The sequence below is a fragment of the Ovis aries genome, chromosome 20 (assembly GCF_016772045.2).
Source record: "Ovis aries strain OAR_USU_Benz2616 breed Rambouillet chromosome 20, ARS-UI_Ramb_v3.0, whole genome shotgun sequence".
Lineage (NCBI taxonomy): Eukaryota > Metazoa > Chordata > Mammalia > Artiodactyla > Bovidae > Ovis > Ovis aries.
Genome location: NC_056073.1, coordinates 27,996,281 through 28,022,095, shown reverse-complemented (window position 1 = coordinate 28,022,095; position 25,815 = coordinate 27,996,281). Strand labels below are relative to the sequence as shown.

The 25,815-nt window shown below is 49.5% G+C and overlaps 1 protein-coding gene across 3 annotated transcripts in view; it reads right to left on the bottom strand.

Annotated features, from left to right (window-relative positions):
* The window catches only part of GABBR1 (gamma-aminobutyric acid type B receptor subunit 1), a 29,556-nt gene extending 13,930 nt beyond the window's left edge, over positions 1–15,626 (bottom strand). The window contains exons 1-11 of one of the 3 annotated variants that reach the window (XM_060403752.1): positions 15,522–15,626; positions 14,870–14,954; positions 13,969–14,172; positions 13,058–13,243; positions 11,680–11,700; positions 10,001–10,161; positions 6,486–6,620; positions 5,936–6,106; positions 4,783–4,884; positions 4,291–4,356; positions 3,656–3,847 (exon numbers count right to left, since the gene is read on the bottom strand). In XM_060403752.1, coding sequence (XP_060259735.1) covers positions 3,656–3,847; positions 4,291–4,356; positions 4,783–4,884; positions 5,936–6,106; positions 6,486–6,620; positions 10,001–10,161; positions 11,680–11,700; positions 13,058–13,243; positions 13,969–14,172; positions 14,870–14,954 — 1,323 coding nt within the window. In that variant the 5' untranslated portion in view covers positions 15,522–15,626. Of the gene's footprint in view, positions 1–3,655; positions 3,848–4,290; positions 4,357–4,782; positions 4,885–5,935; positions 6,107–6,485; positions 6,621–10,000; positions 10,162–11,679; positions 11,841–13,057; positions 13,244–13,968; positions 14,173–14,869; positions 14,955–15,354 lie in introns of those variants that run through there. The other 2 variants (XM_027959103.3, XM_042237349.2) reach the window with 2 other exon arrangements.
* Between the last annotated feature and the right edge of the window lie 10,189 nt (positions 15,627–25,815).

Below are 25,815 nucleotides of genomic sequence, written 5' to 3'. Positions count from 1 at the left end.
AAGTTGCTCAGTCGTGTCCAGCTCTTCATGACCCCATGGACTGCAGCCCACCAGGCTCCTCCGTCCATGGGATTTTCCAGGCAAGAGTACTGGAGTAGGGTGCCATCACCTTAGACTCTTTCAAATCACCGAGTCCTCTTAATACTTTTGTGTTGAAGTGTTTCATTAATATCACTTCTTATACAGAATGATGTTAATCATAATTATAGCCGATATTTACATTGTTCTTATTATTGTCCTCACATATATCAACTTATTTAATCCTCAGATAACCCAATGAGGTAAATACTATATATGCTCATTTTAGTAAGTGACAAGGAACCTGAGACACAGAACACAGTTTCACCTGCTTGAAGGTATGCTGCCAGCACATGGCTGAGCCAGGATTCCAATCCGTTCAAAGTCCAGTCGCTTCCAGCTACCCTGTAAACTGGAATATCTCTCTCCAATAGCACCTGCTCAGCAGATAGCAACTAGCCTGAGCAACCTGTCAGCCTCCAAGCTCATCCAGCCTTCAGTTCAAAGTAAACCCTGCATCCAAAAATCACTCAGACAGGAAGGGAATCATCTGCTCTGCATGACACTCTCATGATCTTCATACCCCCCTGGCTTCAGGTCACCACCACTAACACACTTGGATACGGGGAGCACCATTGCCCCCAGGCAGGACTAAAATTACCAAAAAGTCTCTCCCCTTTGGGTCAGCAATGATGGCTATACATTTTCAAATAGAAATGTTATAAGGCAACTTAAAGATAACAACAAGAACAAAAATTCTGCAAAACCCATAGAAATTAGTGAACTATTAATAGATTACCCAAGTACCAATGTATGATCCTAAATTTTTAACAGCCCTGTTGGCAGTCTCTATATGTGAGAATAGATGTACAATGGTGATCTAAAATGTATATCCTGAGGTAGATTTTTATTTTCTATTGTACCCAACTTCTCTATCCCAACCAGAATTTACTGACAATCTTTTTTTTAATTTCCCAGACTCTTTTTAAAATTATTTATTTATTTAATTTTTATTTGTTGGCCGCTCCTGGAGGCATGTTGGATATTATTTTCCTGACCAGGTATCGAACCCTCCCGCCCTGCACTGGAAGCATGGAGTCTTAACCGCTGCAATGCCAGAGACGTCCCCATATCTTATCCCCAGGTATACTGCCTCATACCTGAGCTCTAGTACGGCTCCATCCTGGAGCTGTTTTTTTCCAAAACCACTCTAATCCACTCTCCCATGTATGGCTCCTAAAAACTTTTTCTCTAAACCAGAATTTCTCAGTCTCTGCACTACTGACATGTTGAGCAGGATAATCCTTTGTTGTGGGGATGATCCTTTGCATTGTAAGTTATTTAGAAGTATTCCTGGGGACTTCTCTGGTGGTCCAACGGCTAAGACTCCACATTCCCAATACAGGTGGCTGGGGATCAATCCCTGGTCAGGGAACTAGACCTCACATGCCACAACTAAGAGTTTGAATGCCACAGCTAAGACCCAACACAGCCAAACAAATATTTTTTAAAAAGAAGTATTCCTAAAAAAAAAAAAAAAAAAAGAAGTATTCCTGGCCAACTCATTAGAAATCAGTTGTGACAACCAAAACTTCCCCTAAATATTGCAACCTCTGAAAAACAGTGTGGTCCCCAGACCAGTAGCATCAATATCCCAGGGAACTTGTTGAAATGTATTAAGTTCCAGTCCCACTTCAGACCCACTGAATCGAAACTTCCAAGGAAAGAGCCCAGTCATGGTTCTGATCCAGGCTAAAGTTTGAGAACTATTGATCTAAATGTAAGGCCTTCCTTACAGAGAGAAGGCAACTCTGCTTCTCTTCTAAATCTACTCGGTTCTGAGTCATAGGCTCCATCCTTGCTTCTGATCCACTTCTCTTGGTCCTATCTGATCCATCTGTAACCTCGTGTCTAGTTAATTATTAAGATGGCTTCTACACTCTGAAAAATCTTGGCCTTTTCATCTGGCATTTTAGGCTCCCAAGCAGGCCTAGCAATACCTCTAGATCTCAAAGGCAGGCACCATCTTTCTCTAGAGACCAAGAGTCAGAAAGAGATCCTCCAACTCAAAAGCCCAGGGGCCTATATACCCCCATGCAAATCCCTGTTTCCTATCAGGGCAGAGGGGCAGAAGGCACTATTGGCAGGTCCTGGGTTCAGGGCACCAACCAGCTTTTCTGGCTTCAGTTACCACCTCCTTTACTTCCCTAGAGTCTCAGGACAACTCACCTCTCAGGTGATCTACATGGAAACAACCTGGCAGAATTTTTCTATCATAATTTTTCAATGAAGATCCCTTGAATATGCCATAGGACAGTATCCATGATTAAAGTACACATGGCAACTGACCCTTACATCACAATCCACTGCCAGAATAAACTTCCTCAATCTTATCTCTCTCTTGCTCAAGAACTGTCATCTGCTAAACAGTGTTAGCTGATATAAGGGCAAGCTTTTTAGTGAGACTTCAAGGTTTTCCATGGGAGGTGACAGAGCAGATGGTTTAGAGTTAGATTCAACTAGAATTCAATTCCAGCTTCACCACTCAGCAGCTGGTGACCTGTGATAAATCACTTAACCTCTCTGAGTCTCAATTTCTTGTCTATAAGATAGAAATGAAAAATCTACATCAGAATATCACTATGAGCGTCACTGAGATCATGTGTCTAAGCTCCTGGTTTACTATATAAAAGTGATTATTACTACAGCGTTTTAAAAATAAGATATTCTCAGGACTTCCATGGTAGTCCAGGGGTTAAGATTCCACACTTCTGATGCAAGGGGCATGGGTTCAATCCCTCATCCAGGAATTAAGATCCTACATGCCTTGTAGCGTGGCCAAAAAATAAATAAGATATTCATGTGGTTTTACAGTCATTCACGCTCTCCTAGAATGTTCTCCAAGGCAGGTATTCCAGATCTGGGGCTATACCTGAATAATAAGCAGACATATAGGTTTCCCTATCAAGCTCAGCCAAGATTCTCATACTCTTTAATACAGTCCTGAACCAGAAAGGAGGCTCCCTGCCACACCACACCCTACCCACTTGTGCCCCTCACCTCTAGGCTGGTTCCCACATCAACCAGTGTGTCTTTTAGCCCAAGGTCTGTCAATAACCAGCTATCTGTGGCTAACTGATTTCAAAAATCCCTTCTGCATTTAAAATTCTAAAAGAAAATCATTTTTTAAAAAGCATCAGGAGCCAAGCTAATTGAGTATCAATCAAGAGTGAATACTAAGCAACTCTAAAGTATTCTGAAGTAACCAAGAAAATGAAATGAATTTTTGCCCAGAACAGCGCTCCTACAAAGGTGTGCTGGCAGATGCAGCATCTATATTGTCATTAATACCTCTCCCTCATTTGACTTCTTGCCAACTGCTCCTTGTTTCCATGGTAACAGCCCTGCAATTCATCAGGGGCCCACTGAATGTACCACTCTCTTCAGTCCCTCTTTCCTGCCCAAGGAAGTCACGGCAGAAATGGAATCCATAGGAAACACGATGCACAAGTTGAGGGTGAGCAGAGGCCCCTTGCCCTCCTAAACCTCCAAGTCCCATACCTGCTCCCCACCTAAGAGATTCCCTCAGTCCCTTCCTCCTGCCCAGAGGCCACCTTCTAAGTCCTCACACACTCACCATGTTGGAAATGCTGCGAGTGTTGGCCGGGTTCAACATGACGATCTCAGTGGTGATGTGGCCCTCCACCGCCTCGGTCATCTCGTCAACTGTGCAGTTGATGGACGGGTCATAGATCTTGAACCAATTGTCAGCATACCACCCGATGAGGAACCAGACGTACTTCTTCCCAAAGAGCCGCTCCTTGTACACCTGAGTGCAGAGGAGGAGTGGGGCTGGGTCTTCGTTTCGTTTCTTTGTCTTATCTGACATGACACTATTCAGCCTCTTCGGATTCAGAGAAAAGCAGAGCATTGAAAAGACAAATCTACAAGTCTGGGGGTAATAGGGAAGGTTCAACTACTTCTCCTTCTAAGTGTCTCCCAGCCTCTATTTCTGAATGGCCATTTCCAGCCAGACAGGAAAGATGAGATTCTTCCGGCTCCTCTGGAAACACAAAGTGATAGGAAAATGAGACCTGGAGAGAGTGTCACGTGTGGGAGAGGCCAAGATGTGGAGTCAGAGCCAACAGACAGGAATTTCATACTAATCCTATCCTTCAATCATTTGCTCAGAGAGGCAAAGAGGAGAGCCCAAGAGACACCCAAGGCAAAGAGCCCACCCAGTGCCCCTCCTTTCTCAGATTCCAACTCCACCTCACAAAAAACTTTCCGGGCTTCAGTCTCGTAGAAAAGTCCCACGATGATCCGGGCATCCTGGCGCTATGGAATGGAGAGAGAACAGAGCTCCTGAGGGATGCAGGAAGGGGCCAAGGCAAGCAGTTTCACAGCTTTGACTTCCTGTCCCAAGGCACTCAGTGCAGGGTTCTGTTCGATGAGTAGTGGATAAATGTCAACTACAGGATGAAGCTAACCTTCCCCAGGAGATGCTTCTGCCTCAAAGAATCAAAATTATGTGACTTGATGCAGGTGTTAGCTAACGCTATGATGGTAATCAAATTGCAATAGATTAATGTATCAAATCAACACACGGCACTTCTTAAATTTATACAACATTGTGTGTCAATTATATTTCAATACCAAAAAAAAAAGTATCCAACCCATCTCTGTCTGCCTCTTTTCCCACCCACCACTATTCCCCCCACCCAGACCCTTACAGGCTGGGCCCACCAGCCTCCACTAGCCCACCTTAAGGTTTTTGACGGGCACAGCTGGATCCGAGAAGAAACTCTGACGAAAGGTAATCTCAATTCCAGCCTCCTTAACCCGCTCCTCCAGGTCGTCCAGAGTCTTGGGAGGGGATGAGGAACAAACAGAGAAAGCACAGGGTGCACAATGGAGTAAATCCTGGAGGTGTCACCTGGGGACCACATACTCAGAACAAAGGAAGAGCGGTTCTAAACCAACAGCTCTGTCCCCTGTGGGAAGAGTTTGAAGGAGAGCTTCTGGGGTTTTAGGACATGGCTCCCTACTGGGAAGGTGCTTGGTGAATCCCTCCTGAGGCTCTGAGTCCAGGGAAGTCACCCCATCACCTCACCCCTGCCTGACAGCAAAAATTGGGGAAAGGAAAATAGAAGAACCAGGAAAAGACAAGGCAGGGTCTGGTCTAGGCAGGATGATGTCAACCTCAAGAGGCAAGTGGGCAGATAGACAAAAGGATCAGAGAATGTCCTGAGTCACTGAGAAGGTTGGGGGAGGATTAAAGAGTCACCGAACACGAGAGTGAATAGAGGACCCCAAGAATAGAATTAAAGAGAGGGAGCAGACTGTCTTCTTCGGGTAAAGAGCCAGGTATTTCCTTTCTACCCCCCTCAAGTCTCCCTTTTCCCCCTCCACCTCTCCTTGCACGTCTGCACCTCCGTCTACACCTCCGCGTCAATTACCAGCCATGTGCGTGCCTGTGTCTGTCTGCCTCTTCTCTCCCTCCCCCCTGGCTCTCTCTCTATTCCCTCTCTTCCCATCACACACGCCCACCACCTCCCCTGGAGTGCCTCTGGAATCTACTACCTCCCCAGGTTCTAGTTTCATATTCTCTCCCTCATCTTATTTCAACTTTAAAATGAACCTACTTAATAGAACTGGGTTGCTTGGAATCTATCTGTCTGGGGGATAGAACATCAAAGCAGGGAAAAATTAAAGACCTAAAATCAAAAAGTTGGAGAGGGTCCTGAAAACCCAGCTGGTTTACTCCTCTGGTTACAGGAAGAACATGCACTTAACCCACTTAGAATGTGTCCTCTCTTGATAAAGAACCAAGGTCTTCGCCCCAGAAGGAATCCCGTGTCGCATCCCTCTGGGCTGGGATTTGAGCCCAGGGCCCCATCACCCCATCCATCCTCACCGAGGTGAAGACTTCAGTGGTCTGCTGGATGGTGGCGATCTTCTTCCAGCCCCACTTCTCGAAGAGTTTCACCCGGGTGGGATTGTGGAGTGTAGCCGATGGGTGAGTTCGGAAGAAGGTAGGAAAGCGTTGTCGGTTCGACAGAGCTGGTGAGCTGGAGCCGTAGGAAAGCTACGAGAGGAGGGACAGTCTTCTGCCCCAGTGTGTTCCTGGCAGCCTCACTAAGAGAGCTCCTTCCACCCTTCCCTGCCTCTGGGCTTCTCTCCCTCACTCTCGCCAAGCTTCCCTACTTCTGCCCAAGGGAAAGTGATTCTCAAAAGCCCCCTCCCTCAGGGTACCCTTTCATTCATCTGCCTTCCATTCCTTCTGATGGTGAGCAGGTCAGCTGCAGCCCTGTCAGACCACTGCTGCTAGCAGGCCAACTAGCTCAGTTCTCCAAAGAACTCTGATCTTGGAAGCGTGGCCACTGTGGTCCTCAATACACCCCCCTCTTTTGTAAATGGCCCAAGAGGGGACAGCCCCACCTTCTGGCCCTCAGGGCCCCGCATACCACAATGAGGTTCCACATCCTGGCAGCCTCAGCCACGAGCGTGGAGACAGAGCTGCAGCCAGGCATAAGGATGATCTTGATGGGGTCGTTGTAGAGCAGCTCGTACAGGTACTTGGTGGCTTGGCCTGGGTCACACTGCACGAGGGCGAGGATGGAGGGGGTGATGGGAAGCTCCCCCAGGGCTCCTCCCCTCCCTGCAACTCCTACTCTCTTCTTTTCTCCAACAACCTAGTCACTTGCCTAGTTACCCATCCCCCTGCTCAATCTCTTTTCTCATTATCCCCATTTCTTCTCTTTCCTGAGTCTCCTTTCCCCTCATTCGTGAAACACCCTTCTCTGCCTCCCACCTGGCACCTTATCCACACCCTCTCCTGCACGCCCTCTGCCAGTGTGCATGCAAACACTGCCTTCCCTCCTCTCAGAGCATCCTCAGACACCCCCTAGCCCACCTTCCCTCAACGACCCCTCCCTCCCTTTTTCCTTAGGTTTCTATGCTCCAAACACCTGTGAGTAGAAAAGAGTCTGCAGGAATATGAATAAATTTTCCCCAAGTCCCCAGACAGCCTCTTGAAAGCCATATTATGAAAAGTCCTCCCTCACCTCTGCAAACTCCCTCTCCCACCTGCTAGTTTTTTTTGTTTTTTTTTTTCCTCCCTCTTCTCTTTTCAGGGCTAGAGACACACAAACAGGAGAGAACAGGGACAGACCCCCAGGGGGTCCTGGCTCAGTGGATTCATGCCCTCCTGCTGGGCTCTGACATTTGGCGGGTGCACTGGGAAAAAAGACATTCAGGGGCAGAAGCGGGTGGGGAGAAACAAGGATGAGGGAAGAGCTGGGGAGAATAAATAGAATGGGATGCCTGAGAAACCAGATGCTTTCAGGGGTGCCTGCAAGAGAGGGACAGAGCTGGGAAAGTAAACAATGCAGAGAGCTTGAGGGGCGGAGGGGAAGTGGGGGGAGGAACAGCCAGCCGTGGGGCTCCCACTGCCTGTTCCCCTCCTGCTGAAATATGACATTTCAGAAGCTGCTGGAGCCCCAAAGGAAGGGGAGAAGAAATGGAAACCAGTGGGGAGCCAGGGCAGAGGGGACAGACAGGAGGCACAGTGGACTGGGGAGGGTGATGGAGGGCAGGGCAAGTAGAAGGAAATAAAGAAGGCCCCCTAGGGCCTGCTCACTTCCCACTGAGGCCTGACATTTGGGACATGGTGGGAAGCTGGAGAAGGGGGAGTCAGGGGGAGGCTGGCCCATAGAACCAACACCCTGCTGCCCACCCAGGCCTACCCCTGCTAAGGGCAGCGCTCAGTGCCTGCTCAACTGCGTGTTTTGAAGGTTCTGCATTCCTCCCACTTGCACATCTTTGTGTATCTTTACCATCCTCACGTCCCAGCTTCCTGCATTTATCACTCCAGATCCCTGCCCCCAGCTTCTCCCAAGGGTCCTCAGTGGTCCTTCCTTTCTTGTCTGAGGGGAGGTTATTAGGAACCATGAGGCCATATAAGAAGAACACATAAGATATGGACAAACAGGGCAATGTACAGGACCCTAATGTCTTTCCTGTTTCCTTCCCTACCTTCTTTTGCACTCCTTCCCCCTTCCACACTCTATTCCATCACTGCACACTCCCTTGGCCACATGATTCTCAATAGACCAGATCTGTCTTCCTCTCTCTCCTTTCCTCTCTCTCCCAAGGAGCAAGGATCCAGATTTGCAGGCAGGAAACGACACATTCCAGTTTGTCTGCCTTTTCATCTCCCCCTCGCCGCCTCTGCTATTTTCTCCTCCATCTCCCTTCTCTCAGGTCCCCATCTGCTCCCCAACACCTCCAGGGAATCACCTGTCATGGTGGATGAGTTGGAGCTCACACCCAGGGCTCCCCTAGCTCCCTACGATCCCTTATCCTAAAGCCTGCACCCATCCCTCCTTGTCCCTCTCCCCAGATTCCCACTCCCATAGCCAATTACCACTCTTCTAAACTGACTCCTCCATGGGATCTGACCCTCTTTCTCATCCTGCCTCTCCTACACTAACTAGTTCTTTTCCTGTGTCCTGCTACCCTTCCTATAGGCATCCTGGGGTTAGCCACATAAGATTTTTATTGGTGAAAATGCAGACCCTTGGGACTCATCCCTGACCGAGGAGTTAGGATCTGGATTCTTAACAAACTTCTCTGGTGAGGCTTAGGTACACTGAAGTCTGAGAATCACTGTGAAAGTCTCAGAAGTGATTCAAAGTTCCAGAAGAGTCCTTGTACCCTCTCCTACTCAAGCATCCCATCTTCAGCTCCACCTCTGCCCCCTCCTCCCTCACACAGGTATTTCTAGGTGTACACTGCTATTCCAAAGAATGACTATAAATGCCCAGTCCACCCCAGGTGTAAGACCACCAGGTGCTCACCCGCCCCTGTGCTCTTTCACTCTCCCCCAAACCCTTAAGTCTCTGGGGCCTTCTGGGATAAATGATAGATTTGAGGTCCCAAATCACCTTGCTTGCCTGGGCCACATCCTCCCCCATACTCCTAGTGATTCGTGGGGGGGGTGGGCCGGGAAAGGAATCTTACAGAACTATCCCCTACTACCCCTGGGCCTTTCCCCCTCTCCCACTTCCCCCTCTCCCTAACCCTACATTCCATTTCCCTTCTCACATCTTAAAAGGCCACAATGCTGCAGGGAAGACAAACTCAGGAGCCAAGCTCCACAAGACACCCCAGGGTCTCACGCAGTCACCACTCCTCTTGCTGGCTCCCCTCCCCCACTGCCATTCTTTCCTGTTCTTTCTCTTCTCTGCATTCTGACTTCTTGCCACCCCCATGCTCTTGTGGGGGGCTCCTGTGTAGACCTTTAATCCCCTTCATTTTCCTAGCGCCTCTGCCCATCTCTTGACCATTAGCCTTCCCGCCTACAGTAGACCACAAAACAATTCCACGATCCAGGAATCCACAACAGGGTTGCAGATGAAGGGATGAGAAAGAGTCAGGTGGGGACCCAAGCTTCCGTGCTGTTTGTTGTGATAAATAAACTAGAGCACTGAAGTCCCTCAACATTTTCCTGATTGGGTCCCTATTCCTTCCGCTCCAACCTGCTGCCAAGATTTACCTTGTTACCATGGTAAATGTAAACCCCTGATCCAGCTCCATTCCCTCCATCCCCCAACCCACCCAGGGTTAGTTTACTCCCGGGAGGAACCAGATCGGCTTGTTCCCTAAAGCCATCACCTTCCCTAAAGCCATCACCGTTTCTCCAGCTACCCCCCACCTGGGCACTTCCGGGGGTCTCAGAGAACAGAAGGGTCTGCCTTGCAGCGTGATTAACCACCTCGAACCTCTAGACCCTCATCTTGAACCTCCAGCCTCTGCCACTCTCCCCAAGCTCCCACATCCCCCGCCTATCTCCAGCTAGTCACACATGGGAGGGGTCAGCCTGGCAATCGAAGAAGCGACTCAGACTAAGGCACGTGCAGCAGGCCCCCTGCTCCCCCAGCCCCCCCCCCCCCCCCCCCACTCCCCTGTCCGGGGCTACCTTGCTGTCGTGGTGGATGAGCTTGAGCTCATAGTCCGGCAGGATGTCCCTGCGGCTATTCACGTCCTCCAGCGCCATCTCCACCGCGGGCTGGCAGGCCTGGCCCCCCGGCCAGCCCCCGCTCATGGGAAACAGCGCCCCGATGTACACAGCGCGCCGTTCTGAGGAGGGGTGCGGAGGGACCCGCGGGTGAGGCCGCGGGAGATGAGGGGAGTGGGAGGCCCGCACCGGAGTCACCCCCGCAGCCAGCACCACCAGGAGCTGCAGTGGCCACCCCACCCCGGGAGAGGGGGCCCCCGGACCCATGGCAGGGGGCGGGCAGGGGGCTGGGAGCTGCTTGCGGAGGGGGACGAGCTCAGGGGGGACACTTTTCCTGGGGAGGGCTGCTGAGGGGCTCTCGGGGAGGCGCCTCCATCCCTGGTTCTGTGCGGAGGAGGGAGATAGGGTCTCGGGAAAGCAGGGAAGGCTGGCTTCCTACGGCCCCCACGGCTCCGGCTCCCGCCACAGCCGCCGCCGCCGCCGCGGACTCTCCTCGCGGACTGACTGACCGACCGAGGGGAGGAGGAGGAGGGAGAGGCAGGGCTGGGAGGGGGCTCTGACGTCACGGGCGGCGCGCGGCGGCGGGGAGGGGGCGGGGGCCGGCTTGGGGAGGGAGGGAGGGGGCGGGGACGCAGGCGAGAGCGGCTGAGGGAACCTCAGAATGGGCGGAGGGGAGGGGAGGGGAGGGCGGCCGCGCCCCCCAGCGTGACGGGGGCCGACGGGGAAGGGGAGGGTCCCAACCTGAGGGGACGTTCGCGGGGGAGGAAAGAGGGGAAGGGGTGTGCCCGGAGGGCAGGGTGGGCGGAGGGAACCGCGGGAGCCCGAAGCTCTGAGGGGCGAGGGATGGAGACGCGAGGACGACAGAGGGACGCGAGAGAAAAGGGGCTGGCGCCTGAGCGTCTTAATGGGGGCGTGCATAGACGGGGTGAAGGGCTGAGGGCTGGGCGAGAGGGCGATGGGAACGGTTTTGGAGAGAAAGGGAGAGCTGGGAGGCGAAGGCTGGGGTAAAGGGCGTGGAGGTGGGGGGTGCGGATGATGGGGACAGAGCAAGGGAACACGGAGCTGGGTGGACAGAGTCTGGACCGAGAAAGGGTGGTGGGAGAAGGAACTGAGATGAAAGAGAAGGGAAAGGGCGTCGGGAAGGGAAGGATGTGGGGAGGCGCTGAAGGCAAGGGAGGGTGAGGCCTGGCAGGGTGAGATGGGTGGGCCGGGCTGATGGGGTCAGCAGGTGAAATCCTAGGAAGGGGGCAGGCAGGAAAGGTTCCAGAGAAGGTCGGAAGGAACCCCACCGGGGCAGGCGAGGGGCCGGCTCCGGGTCTCCCAGCACTCTGCCGCCCCCTGCTGGGGCTGTGCCATTTGGCAGAAGCGGAGTCTGGAGGAGGCGGAGCCGAGGGGGGGCGCCTCCAGGCAGGGAGATGGGAGGGACCGCAGCCTCGCAGAAAACCGAGACTGGAGGCTGGAAACAGGTAGGGAAAGAAAGGGCCGGCCGCGTACTGGGGACTGGGGTGAGCAGGGGAAGGTGGGGGAGGAATGGGCAGGATGAGAACCCACAACCTAAGGGGCAGAATCCCTGGAGGTGGAGGGTGAAGAGTGAGGGGTAAAAGGATTGCGGTGCACGCGATGAGGGTTTCTGATCTCACCTGAGTGTGGCGTTCGATTCACTGGCAGCAGGAAAGACGGGGATCAGAGAAGAGTTACCAGTGGCGCCCGGCTTCCCAGGCCTGATCCCCAGCCCCCTCCCACACCTGTCCATGCCGAAGACCGCGGGGAGCAGAAGCCTGCGTTTCTGAGGGGAGGGTGCCTGGGAATAAGAGCAAGTGGGGCTGTGGGTCAGGATTTGTGGTTTTCTTCTTTTATTTTTCATAGGACAACAGAATATGAGACAGGAGTGCCAACAGCTAAGACATGGGCAGATCCTGGTTTTGTGGAGCCTAAGTATTACAAAATTTGGGGATCTCTCTTTAAGAGAAAAAAATTACAAATGCGATTAACTTGAAGCTACTGCTGTTAAAATATCTTACTTTGGCAGTTTTTACAAAACCCTGTGACCACGTGAACACATTATTAAACCCTCTATGTTTTTCTCTTGGAGCACAAGGACAGGCCTGCGTAAGTAAGGAACCCTGGAGCTTAAATTTCGTTAGCGTCATAGTTAATTCATCCCTGGATGGGACTCCCACTTCCCAGAATGGAGTGGTAAACCACAAACAGAATAATTTAAGTGAGGAAAGCCAGGTCCAAGCATCTCAAAAGGCAGAAGGTCTACAAAGGTAGAGGAAGCGGGAGGTATGCCTGCATCCCAGGAGAGAAGATTGCAGAGGGAGAATCTGGGAGCCCAGGAAAGTGGGAAGTTTGCAGAACCAGATGGAGAAACAGGTGATGGACACAAGACGGATTCCCTTGGGGAATGATGGAGGTTGTCTGGGAAGTATAGAAAAAGACTGTCCTCTTCCTTCCCCATCTCTGGATTGTTCTTAATGTTCTGACAATTCTGCCCCCACTTTGAAGTCTTTTGACTTTTACCCTGATAATTTGCCACCCTGGATATTCTTTTCAATCTTATTAATTGTTCTAAATATGGCATATGGTTTATTGCTGAGTCTTTACAATAATTCAGGCATATAATGAATGGAGAGAGATCAATTCTAGAAGAGGATCATGCATAGGAAATGTTAAGTTTACAGAAAGGGACTGAGGCTGGGGGAAACTGTAGTATTTGAATCTTAAGAAGGGTGATGGAGGGTGAGATTCATCAAGGAAAGAAGAAAATGTGAGACCCAAGGGTTGAAAGCATGGGGAAGATATTAACAAGAGAAAGGTAAAGGAAGGAAGCCCTCAGCATAAAGTGGAAATGGGGAACTTCAGGAGGAAGTCTGAGGCAACTGGATGGAGGAAAGAGTGGAGCATTCACCTCTGCCTCCCCAAAGCACCCTGTTTTCCCCACCATCCATTCCCACCCCGCTCCCATCCTCTGACAAGCGTCCTCATCCGCTGCATGCAGGCAGCTGTTCCCCTCACCCTGGCAGTGGGGCTTGGGGGTGCTCCACTGGCCCTGACTACAGATGCTCCGGGAGCTGCCCACCAGATGAAAGTCGGGGTCACATCGGAAATCCACCCGGGCTCCGTCCAGAGCTGGGAGGTCCCCACCCGTCAGGAAAACCTTCCCATTTTCCAGGGTCAAATAAGACTTGGAGCAGATTCGGACTGTGGAGACAGGAAAATAAAGAGAGGCGAGTTGGACAAGGCTCCTTCCCCTTAGAGAGAGGGAGGGGGCTCAGCTTTGAGTTTGAGTCCACAAGCATCCTACTCTGCGGGAAATCAGGTATTAAAAAGATAGCTTCTCTAGTTTCCAGTCCTCCCTTAATCCTGTAAGTATCTACATTCAGAAAAGAAAGAAACAGCATTTCCATCATAGGAACCCAAGATGGAGCTATAAGCACACAAAATGGGATCTCTTCAAAGTGGGCGGTTGTCTGGCTTTGAAATGTGTAGATGTATGTAACTTTAGATGCACAATCAGATTTGCCTTATTATAGTTGGCTTATACTCCTGTTAAACTGGGTGTTAATTGGGGGGGGGGGGGTACTGGTCTCTCCACTGGAGACAGGTATTCCCAAATGGGATAAAATCATTTTAGAACGTTTTTGCATAAACTGCCACTGGTAATCCTCAAAGATACTAACTCACAAGATATTTCCTCAAATGGTCAGTGGCCTAATGACGGGAGGATGAAATGAAACCTGCAGGCTGCTAACTTTACTGCCTGCAATTGCACACAGCAAAGTCCCTCTTACATAGTAGTCATTCCATAAATGTACTTGTGAATTTAGTTACACTGGATTTAAAATGCTGACTTGCCAGCAATGATGCCAAGTTTGAGGCAGGAGGAATTGGCTGGAAAAGGGGAGGGGCTTTGGGAAGCTACTCACCACAGCGGCTGGGCGTGTCCATATCTGTCCAGGAGCCGTTGGCCAGGCACTTGCGCACCTTGGGCCCCACCACCTCGCGCTCCCCCCGGCACACATACTCAATCTCATAGTCCACGGGCAGGAAGTTGATGGCCTTCACCTGGTCCCGAGTCAGGCCCCTGTACCTGATGCCCCCTTCCCAGGGCGGGTGTATGATCTGGCAACCTGGGGGGTGAGTCCACAGGGAGGGGGAAAGAGAAGGATGGGGGGGGGGGGGGGGGGAGGAAAAGGCAGAGTCAGCAGTGGGAGGCAGGGGTGCGTAGGGCGGGGTCTAGGGGGCAGGTGGAGGACAGGTGCTGGGGTGAGGTGCTGGAGGGTGGGAGAGGGGAGGAGTAGGGAGCCCTGGGTTAAAGGGCACAGCGGAATGGGCCAGGGCTAAGGCTAATTGGGGAGCCCACAAGTGGGAAGGGAAGGATGCTGGTTGGGGTAATGGAGAAAAGTAAGAAATCACGAAAGGGTATGATATGCAAATAAGTTTGGTAAGAAAAGACTAAAGGAGAATCTGGTTGAATGAGGATGAGAGGAGAGGGGTGTCTTCCAAGGCCACCCGGGCAGCAATGTAGGATCAAGGAAAAAGCGGAACTGAGGTAGCAATGTGGGCCCGGGAAAAGGGGGGGGGGGAGGGGCGGGGAAACAATGCGGGTCACAAAAGGTGGCCTAGTGTAGTAATAGGGGGCAGAGAAAGGGGGTGCTGGGTAATAATGAAGGGTGATGGAAAGGAGGTCAGGAGTAGTAAAGTGGGGCTGAGCAGACGGGGTTGCCAGGCCCCGATGCCGTGTAGGGCTGACGGGAGAGTAGGGGGGATGCAAGGAAAGGGGGAGTGGGGTGGCGGGGTGCCCGAGGTCGCCGGAGAAGGGTGCACCTTCAGAGGTGGCGTTGGGGGTCTGCGCCCCGCCCGCGCCCGGGGGGCGGAGAAAGAGCGGCGCCAGCAGCAGCAACAGCAGCATCTGAGTGAGAGGCGGCCGTGAGGATCGGACCCGGGAGGCGGCCAGGCCTCCCTCCGGTCGCCTCGCCGGCTCCGACCCGGCTCAGCCCGGGGACCGGGAGAGCGCCCCGCGGAGGAGGCGGGGGCGGAGCCCGGCGCGGGGTGGGGGGAAAGGAGGAGAGAGAGCCTGTCCCCACCCTCCTCCTGCCTCCCTCGGCACCCCCACCCTCCCGGGACTCCTCCTCTCCCCGGGCCCCGGCGGCTCGCCCGAGCCCGGCTGCCCCGCGCTCCCCGGATCGGCCGCCTCGCGGCTCCCGGCTCCCTTCCCCGCCGCTCCTCCTCTCCTCCGGCCCCCCGGCCCCCGGCTTCCTTCCCCGCACTCCCCTCTCCAAGCCCGGCCTCCCCCGGGCCCTGGCTCTTACCTCGGCGCGCCGGCCCGGCTCCCCGGCTCTCCCGGGCCTCAAGGCCCCAGGCCCGGCCGCTCCTCCCGGCTCCCCCCTCCTCCCTTGCTCCACCTTCCCCTCCTCCCGACCCTCCTCCCGGCGAATCCGCTCTCCAGCCCGGCCAGGGTCTCTCCCTTCGGTCTCACCTCCCCCAAACCCCACCCCCGTCTCTCCTTCCCCGGGGCGGCGGCGGCCGCGGGAGCGGGGAGCCGGGAGGGAAGGAGGCGGCGCCGGGGACCGGGAAAGCTCCCGGGCGGAGGGAAGAAGGAGGGTGCGGGAGGAGACAGGGCGGGGGGAAGGGGGGGGAGACTGGGGAGAGGGCACCTCCCACAACCCAAACCCCGGGAGCCGCCCCGGATCCCGGCCCCGCCCTGGACCGCCCACAGCGCCGGGGGGCGGGCGGCGGGCGAGCAGGGTTCGGAGGTAAGGGAGAGGGGCGCCGGTGCACCCGCACACACGCGCGGGGGGACCCGCGGGCCCAACCACTGGGAGCTGGGGCGGGGGCGAGGGGGCCCGACCCAAAGGCCGAGGAGCTGGCGCTGAGACAGGGAGCCTGGGATGCAGGTGGAGAAAGACGGCTGCACAAAGGGAAGCAGCCCTGGCCCGGGTGAGACGGGAGAGGCTGAAGCCGACGACCAGGGGCAGGACGAGATGGGTGGGAGAGAAAGAAGCCAGGGTCAGATAGCGGAGGGGCGGGGAGGGGAGGGGGTGAAGGCCGGGAGCCACCTCAGCGCGACTGGAGTTGTTGGATGGAGAAGAGCTGGAGACCAGAGCGGCTCCGCGGGTCCAGCAGCGAGGCTACTCGCCTGCCTAGGGAGGGAAAGCAGAGGGAGGACTGGAAGCAAAAGACGGGGAGGGTAACGTCAAGGAGAGAAATTGAAGTAGGAGGGGGGGAAAAGACAGAAAAAAGACCAGAGAATAAAGAACCTCCAAGTGGGCAGAAGCCAGCATTATCTCCGCTCCAGCAGGGCCTAGCAATCAATATTTCTTGACTAAGGAAGAACTGGGCGCTCTAGAGACAGCGGGGCAAGTGCAGGCCTTTTGACAGTTCCAGAAGCTCCAAGCTATTGTCTTTCTGGTGGAGGAAGAAATGTGCGTGTGTGCACGCACACGTGTGTGTATGGTTCATGGGGATGGGTTTGGGCTGCCACAGGAGACAGAAGGCTCTTTTGTGGGGTGGGGGGAGGGGTGGATTTCTTTCTGGCTTGTCCTGGGAAGGGGTGGGGGAAAGCTAAATACTATGAGACTGATTAGAACTGAAGTTCTAAAACCTTCAACCCTTCAAACATCTTGTCATGAGTCCTTTACTGTGCTGAATTGAAACTCATAAAGGAAATAACCTACCTACACACAGAACTTTAAAAAAAAAAATGCTTCCCTGACTGTAGCATAAGAAAGAAAAAAAACAGTAATTTGTAGTAAAAGAACATAAACAGTATTTTAACGTATGAGTGTTGAAGTCATGACGAAGTAGGCAGATGCTAGCACTTATCCATAGAATCACAGGGCTGGAACTGCTACAAACGCCGGTTAATACAGGTGCTGAGTTGGTGACTCAACTACCTCCAGCGTGTTGCCATCAGTGAAGTGACTTAACAAAATGTTGAACAACTCTTGGTAGCAAAGTCAATCTTCCCTGAATTCACACAGAACTGTAATTGCTTTCCTAGAAAGTTCATTGTATATTAAAGCCGCTTTTTTAACTGTATTAAATTCTAGGTTCAGATAATTAAATACAAGTTATCACCTACATGAAGGTCCTAGGGGATACTTGAGAATCTGGAGGAAGGACAGCTCTTCACTCTGCAGGCTATACTTTGAAGGCTGTCTTATTCCCCATTAGGGCCCATTAGGGCCCTCGGTGGCCCCCTCCATCACTTACAAAAAGAAAGCCCACAAATTTTCAAACTGTCCTTTAGGGAGTGGTTGGGATCTGCTGAGCTACAAAAAGGGCAGGATTTCTAACCTCTCAAAATGATAGCAATCCCTCCTCTAAAGATGTGCTGTTTTTTTCAGCAAGGCAGAATCAAAAATGTGGGTGTCAAGTTATTGGCAGCAGCAAAAAAAAAAAAAAAATCATATGGATGAGAATTTTCCTAGACTGCTTTGAAAGAAGTGTTTCCTGACTCTACCGTGTCTATGGGCTAGGTCAGCTGTCTGGTCATGCTCTTTCTTGGTCCTGGCAAGGTTGAGAGCCCAGAGGACACCTTCCCCATTGCCAGCAGGGCCTTCCTGTAGGGGAGCATCTGAGTAGGAACTCTCCCAGAAGCCCAAAAGGTCCTCATCTAGTCTTTCTTTTCTTTTTGACGAATGTACAGCTTGCGGGATCATAGTTCTCTGACTGGGGATTGAGCCCAGGAACTAGACAATGAGAGCACCAGGGAATTCCCTAATCTCTCACTCTGGAAACTTGTCTTTGTTTCCCTGAGGTCCTGAGTCCTTCACTACACTGAACTGAGGAAGGTGGAAGGACGCAATCCCCCACCCCCCAGAAAAGAGGAGTCTAAGATTCTATGAAATTGAAATTTATCTTGGTGATATTTATCACCACACTGCTGATGCTAGCCCAGAAAGGAAATAACTTTAATTTAATGTCCAAATCACAGAATGTTGATTCAATAAATTAGAATGTTATTCATTCAAAGGAATAGTTATAAAAACATTTTTAAAAGAGTGTTTAATGACATTTACATGGGAAAATAAGCAAATTTGAGGGGGGAAGCAGAATACAAAATGTGTACAATTGTGGTATACATGTGTTTAAAAGCTGAAAGAAAATACATTAACATATTAGCTATGATTACCTCTGGGGCCATAAAATTATTAGATACATTTTTTGGGGTCATATTGGTTCAATTTTTTTCAAATGTTTTACAAATATTACCTTTATCATACTTGTTTTTAATTGTTGGGGGTTTTTTTAACCTTCAAAAGCATATTGAAGCAGTGTAGCCAATATCTCTTATTCAATGGGCAGAGGCATCTGAGGGTATGGAGAGAGGCTCCAATTATATTCAGTATACAAACCACTCACCTTTTTCCACCAGTAGCTGCAACTCTTCCTTTCACACCTTTGTACTCTCCAATATGGCTTCCCAGCTTCCTGGTCCGTATTCCTCAGGGATTTACTGAGGTCCTTCCTTCCCCACTCACAGCTTAGTATCCTAACCCCTCCTCCCCACAGTCAATCCACTTCCTTCTTCCACATTCAGCTCAGAACTCCTCTCTTCCAGAAAAGTCCTTGAACCTGATTCCTTCCTTCCATCGCTCCTGTATTGTTTATGCCTTTGGCAACATCAAAGGCAGTTTTCTCAGTTTGGGACTATTTTTTTTATAGAGACAGTAGCGTTCCCACTCAGATTAACTGAGAATTTCCATGCCCAATTATCTGACCAATTTCCATGTTCATTTTATTTCCCATACTTCCAGTTTCTTTCCTGTCATCTGCCTCATGTTCTGTCCAACTCTGAGAGGAAAAAGCCCAGAATTTAACACCTCGTAAGCCCTAAAAACATATTAACCAAAGTAGCTCAGTTAATTGATGATCTGCTAGATGCTTTCGTGGGGCATCTAATATAATTTTCACACAACCATGCAAAATAGATGGCAATGTTTTAATTTTGTGAGAGGTGAAAGTGATAAGTCGCTCAGTCGTGTCCAACTCTTTGCAACCCCATGGACTACACAGTCCATGAAATTCTCCAGGTCAGAATACTGGAGTGGGAAGCCTTTCCTTTCTCCAGAGGATCTTCCCCACCCAGGGATCGAACTCAGGTCTCCCACAGTGCAGGAAGATTCTTTACCCGCTGAGCCACAAAGGAAGTTTTAATTTTGGAGGAGAGTAAACTGTGATTTAGAGAAGTTAAGAGGCAAATCAGAGGATACTGAGCTACAAAATCAGCAGAGCCAATATTTGAATTCCACGTCTTTTACTTCATTTCCAAAGACTTTCCAGTGCATCCAGACTTCGTTTCAAGGCGCATCTCTCATCTAACTCTCACCCCAAGGTATTCTTCATCAAAGATCACACTGCATTTCAGCTCTGTCTTCCCATCTGAAGCAGCAGCGGTCAGTGTGTGAAGGGAGGATATTTGTACCCTCTTACGTTACCTTCAGGCTAGGTTTTCTGTCCTGCACAGCTCTTGCTGTTTAGAAAAATGTATAGGACAAAGATTTAAAATTAAACATGAGTTATTTGCATGCTAGGCTTCACTAAGGCATATACAGGGGAATCCAATCAGGAATTCACAAAACTTCAATGAAATTAAAAAGCCACATTGCAAATGTCTAGCCCAGTACTTACCTCCTGTACCCACAAGATGCTCTGAGGTCATGGGGACTACTGTCTCTCAGCAGCTCTGGGCCAGTAGTGACCAGATTATAAAGGTGATACGGTGAGTTACCTCTGCAAATAATTTCTCCATAAATAAGCCCTTCTATAATAATGAATGAACACAATGTAATGAAATGCTAGGTTAACCTAAGCAATAAAAAAGGCAGTGGTTATTTTGTCTCTCTTATAAAAGGTATATGAGGTCAGGTTAGCAGATCTAGAAAATATTCTGTTCTCACAAACAAATCTGCTAAGTATTTCTACTCATGGAACTATGAGACGATCGGATTTTTAAGGATTTTATGATAAGGAAGTATCATGTTTAATTAAATATATATAATTAAGTATATACACCAAGTATGCATAATTAATCATACAATTTCAAAAAACACATGCATCAGAATGCATGTATGAAATTGGTTGGTAGAGATCCTACTTGTTCATTTTGCTGTAACATTTTTCTCTTCTGAAGTATCCAATTCACATATCTATCATGATTCTCACTAATGCTAAGCACTCTAGGACACTCAGTTCACTTCAGTTCAGTCGTTCAGTCGTGTCAGACTCTTTGCGACCCCATGAACTGCAGCATGCCAGGCCTCCCTGTCCATCACCAACTCCGGGAGTTTACCCAAACTCATGTCCTTTGAATTGGTGATGCCATCCAATCATCTCATCCTCTGTCGTCCCCTTCTCCTTCTGCCCTCAATCTTTCTCAGCAGGGTCTTTTCAAATGAGTCAGCTCTTTGCATCAGATGGCCAAAGTACTGGAGCATTCTAGGACACTAACCAAATGATATTCAGAGTAAAAGGACGCATCACCCAGATTTATCTATTAGCAATCACAGAATGTTGAAAACTCCATTGTTTGATAGGTATATCCAGGTCTCAGGCCCATAATAAGCACAAGCATGTTTCTGCAGTAAAATGCATGACTCTCAATACTAGGCTGAGTAAAGACCATACACAGGTTTACCTCTGGCTTTGCCGCAAAGTGGAGGCAAGTCAAGCCAGGTATGCCACCAAATGAGTTTAGAAACAAAATTTTTGGTTTTCAGAGCATTGTGGATTTTGGAATTACAGAAAAGGTGGTGTGGAACCCATTATACAAGTATGAGAAAATATTTACAAATCGATGTTTTCAGGAGTCAAATGAACACACCTGAGGCAACAGACTGGAACTAATTTTTTATTAGTTTCTAATTTTTATTGACGTATAGTTGATTTGCAATGTTGTATTAGTTTCTGGTGATTCAGTTGTGTGTGTGTGTGTATACATACAGACTAGAAATTCTGCTTATGGAAATACCATAGAAACAGGGCTTCCCTGGTGGATCAGTCCATAAAGATCTCCCTGCAACACAGGAAACCTGAGTTTGATCCCTGGGTTGGGAAGATCCCCTGGAGAAGGAAATGGCAACCCACTCTAGTATTCTTGCCTGGGAACTCCCATGGACAGAGGAGCTTGGCAGGCTACAGTCCATGAGGTCACAAGAGTTGGACATGACTTAACTACTAAACTACCACCACCATGACTATACCATAAAAACACCATTGAGGATTTCCATAAAGGCCCTATATGGAAACCATGACCCTACAACAGTGGGGCAGATGGGTCCTGCCCTGGGCCAGAGAATCATATCATACTACTCAAATCCTAGCAGAAAGAAAGTCTCAAACAGCTGTGAAGCAAGCTCTGCTTTTAGCAACTAGAGTAAACAAACACCTGCTGAGTTTTACCTCTTCCCTATTATTCCAAGACATCATTCTGAAATTCTAAAAACCAGCATGACTCATCCACACCTTCAGATGCTTTCAGTATTTATTACACTTAGAGCAGCATGGAAACATAATACCTTATTGGTGTATCATTTACAAAGAACTCGCATTATCTCTCTTAATCCTTTCAACTGCCTCAGTGTGGTGATATCTCCATTTGTCAGATGAGAAAACTGCTGCTCAGAAAGTCTAAATGAACTCCCCAAGGTCACACAGCCAATAAATAGCAGAGCTGGGCAACAAACCCAGGCTTTTGGTCCTTCCTTCTCTCACCCTGCTCCAACCATGCTGGCCTGATTGCATTTTTTGTGTGCTTAGTCGTTCAGTCGTGTCCGACTTTTTGTGACCCCATGGGCTGTAGCCCGCCAGGCTCCTCTGTCCATGGGGATTCTTCAGGCAAGAAAACTGGAGAGGTTGCCATGCCCTCCTCCAGAGGATCTTCCCAATCCAGGGATGGAACCGAGGTCTGCTGCACTGCAGGCAGATTCATTATCATCTGAGCCACCAGGGAAACCCAAGAACACTGGAGTACGTAGCCTATCCACTCTCCAGGGGATCCTCCCGACCCAGAAATCAAACCAGAGTCTCCTGCATTGAAGGCAATCCTTTACCAGCTGAGCTACCAGGGAAGTCGTCTTCATGGTGTCTGTAGTTTGTCAAAGACCTTGCAGGTATTGGTAAAATAGGTACTTTTTTCCATGGGCCATAATGGTGACACACCCTCCATATATGTAGGTCTTTCCATCCTGTGAGTTACAGAATCACAATAATAGCATTTATTGTATTATTAACAGTTTGGGGCCGTGTGATTTACTTAGACTGTCTCACGTGCTCCTTATAACATTCTCTGGTATAGATGTAATTTCTGTTTTTATAAGCTAGGAAAATGAGAAGCAAGTGAATTTAATAATCTGCCCAGTGTCTCACACATAATAAGCTGAGATCAGAACATCTGTTTATCTGACTCCAAAGACCCTGCTTAGCCTGATGACCAGCTGTGGGAGGTATTTCGAAAGCACCCAGGGGTCTGACTCCCTGGGAGTCTTCTGTGTATCAGCCATGCTGTTGTGGATGGAACCACTGGGGCAAACATTACATGAGTAAGATTTCTGTTAGGAGCAGATTCACCTGAGCATAGATAGAGCCAGGGGATTGGCAGGAACACAGGCAGGGTCCCTCTTCAGGAAGGCTTCTCCAGTATTTTCTGAGATGTTTCCTTTCAGCTATGGGCTTCCTAGATGGCTCCAGCAGTAAAGAATCCACTTGTCAATGCAGTCAACAAAGGTTCGATCCCTGGTCAGGAAGATCTCCTGGAGAAGGAAATGGCGACCCACTCCAGTATTCTTGCCTGGGACAGAGCAAGCACACAACTCAGCAACTAAACAACTTGTAGCAATGTCTCTCCTTAGTTGCCTTATTTGCAGGTGCTGTTGCTATGCGGCCCATGGTGCCGGGATGCCCATGCCCTTCCTTTAGTGACCAGTAGATGCATAGCCCATCCTAGTTGGATTAGTAAACTGAAGCTGCCTCACCAGTATTAAGCCTGGCAGGATCTCTGTTCATTTCCCAGCACCCTCGAATTTCCTCTAATGGCATTTTAGGTATAGTTTCTGGTGATGTATAAGCTTTCATCCAGATGGCAGCACTCATGGTGGTCCATGTACTATGCTAGTACAGTAAGATGCTACTGGGAAGCTGGTCCTCCTGCCCTTTCTGCTGCTCTTAAGGAAGGTGCCCTTCCAAAGATCAGTCTTCTTGGTCTTTTTCTAGGATGCTGCTATGAAATAGAGACAAAGGTGGAGATCGTCTCTCTGTATCTGGAGCACATTTTTATTCTGTCTCTTTAATTACAAGTAGGACAGGGGAAGGGGACAAATGAAAAGAAGAGGGAGACCCAGTGGACCTTGGGAAAAGAACTGGCGACCCTGCTGTCCCCGGTTGCTGTCAAGCAGCCGGCAGGCAAGACAGGGTGTCTTGTTTCATCCTCCTCTTGTGCTCACTGTCCTAAATCTGAGAACAGTCACCCTTTGAAGTCTCCCTCCCTCAACCCAAACCAACTGAAGCCATTGTGGGGAATTTTTTAAATAGCAAGTATCCCTGAATTTCCTACCCTCTTACTAACATGTTACTGAGGGGACTGGGGGTAATGATGTAGCTGATACTCTAGGGGCCTATGAGGAAAGAACACAAGCTAAACAGGAGATTAATGTGGAGGGAGGAATGTGGATGTACTGGTTGGGAAGGAGGATGAAATGGCTCAGAAGAGAAGCACAACTAGGATGGGCTGAGCACCTACAACCTTTTTTTCTTTTTTTTTTGGCCACCCGCTTGGCACATGAGATCTTAGTTCCCCCACCAGGGATTGAACCTGCACTGTCTGCATTGGAAGGGTGGTGGCTTAACCACTGAACCACCCAGAAAGTGACCATTTCTTGATTTTAACTCCTGAGTAATTTCATTCTGTGGGCACTGAGGGGTCATGCAATCTCCAAAGTCTATCTGGGAGTTAGATAGACTTAGGTTGCATGTGGTGGTTGTTGTTGGTGGTGGGTTTCCCCCCCCCGCCAGGAAATTGGTTTACTTTTATTTGTGGGGAGGCAGGGCAGCAGATATATCTTTCTTCAGGTAAGCTCAAAAAAACGTTAGAACTAGAACTGATTTATTGCAAAAATATTTAGAATAGGATAAATTTAGACTTACATTTATCTAATAAAATATGAATTGTTCAATTTACATGAACATAGTTTACAAGAACATTTTTATTCCATATTGTGAGGTGCACTTATGTATTTTGTTTGTTTATACATCATCTTTTTTCACATGTATTTTTTTTTTTGTGGAGGAGAACAAACAGAGAGTCAAGTGTTATTCTTCCTTGCTTGGAGGAGAAAGAAGTAAGGCTTGAAATATAAGATATGTCACGTCCATACTTTTCTCAGTTATGAGACAGCTTCACCGGCGATATAATTTAGGGAATTATTTTGGATGAGGGAAAGGCAGCAAAACATAAGTAAAAGAGAAAGGAATTTGAAGTGGAAAAAGAAAAACCAACCTAGAATTAAAGAATCAGATCAGCCAGCAACAGCACCCTAGCAAACAGCACCCAATATGAGCATGTGACCTGACCTCGCTGATCCCTAATTTCTAACTATAAATGGAAAAAAAATTTCTACCATCACTCATTTGCTTTGCTAAGTAATTATGAGGTTCAAACAACATAAAGCACTCTATACGACTGAAACCCTGACACAGTGTAAGTATGTAAAGTGTTACTATAGGATGATCCATGCCTCAAAGAGACAGGAAGACCAAGAAAATGAATGTTTGCCTATAAAGTAACAAATGTAGGAGGCACTCATAGATGGGGAAAAATGGAAACAGAGGCAGATTTTCTTCTTGGGCTCCAAAATCACTATGGACATTGACTGCAGCCACAAAATTAAAAGACCCTTGCTCCTTGGAAGAAAAGCTGTGACAAACCTAGACAGCATATTAAAAAGCAGAGATATCACTTTGCTGACAAAGGTCTGTATAGTACAAAGCTCTGGTTTTTCCAGTAGTCATGTACGGATGTGAGAGTTGGACCAAAAAGGCTGAGTGCTGAAGAATTAGTGTTTTCAAATTGTGGTGTCAGACAAGACTCTTGAGAGTCCCTTGGACAGCAAGGAGATCAAACCAGTTGATCCTAAAGAAAATCAACCCTGAATATTCATTGGAAGAACTGATGCTGAAGTTGAAGCTCCAATACTCTGGCCACCTGATGTGAAAAGCTGACTCACTGGAAAAAACCTTGATTTGGGGAAAGACTGAAGGCAGGAGGAGAAGGGGGCGAAGAGGATAAGATAGTTGGATGGCATCACCAACTCAATGGACATGAGTTTGAGCAAGCTCCGGGAGATAGTGAAGGACAGGGAAGCCTGTTTTGCTAGTCCATGGGGTCACAAAGAGTCTGGCATGGCTTAGCAACTTAACAACAACAGCAACAATTCATTGAATGTTTGTGATTAATTTAGAAACAGAAACATGGAGTCCTTCTGATTCCCCATCCCAGAAGAATACCCTCCCACCATCCTCCACCAATAGCCATCTGGGAAGCCCCAGGATGTCTGAAGCAGCAAGTGAAGGGAAGCTGCTTCCTTTCCCTTCACAGAACCCTGAGAGGGCACTGGCCTCCTCTCAGAGTCCTTCACTCAGATTCTTAGATCTTTTCCGTCTCTGGATGCTGCTACTGCACCTGGCCCTGGATTCACCAGGAAGTACCCAGACGCCACAGCTCCAAGATACACAAATAATTGCTTAGCCCTCTGTGCCTTGCCTCATTCTCAAAA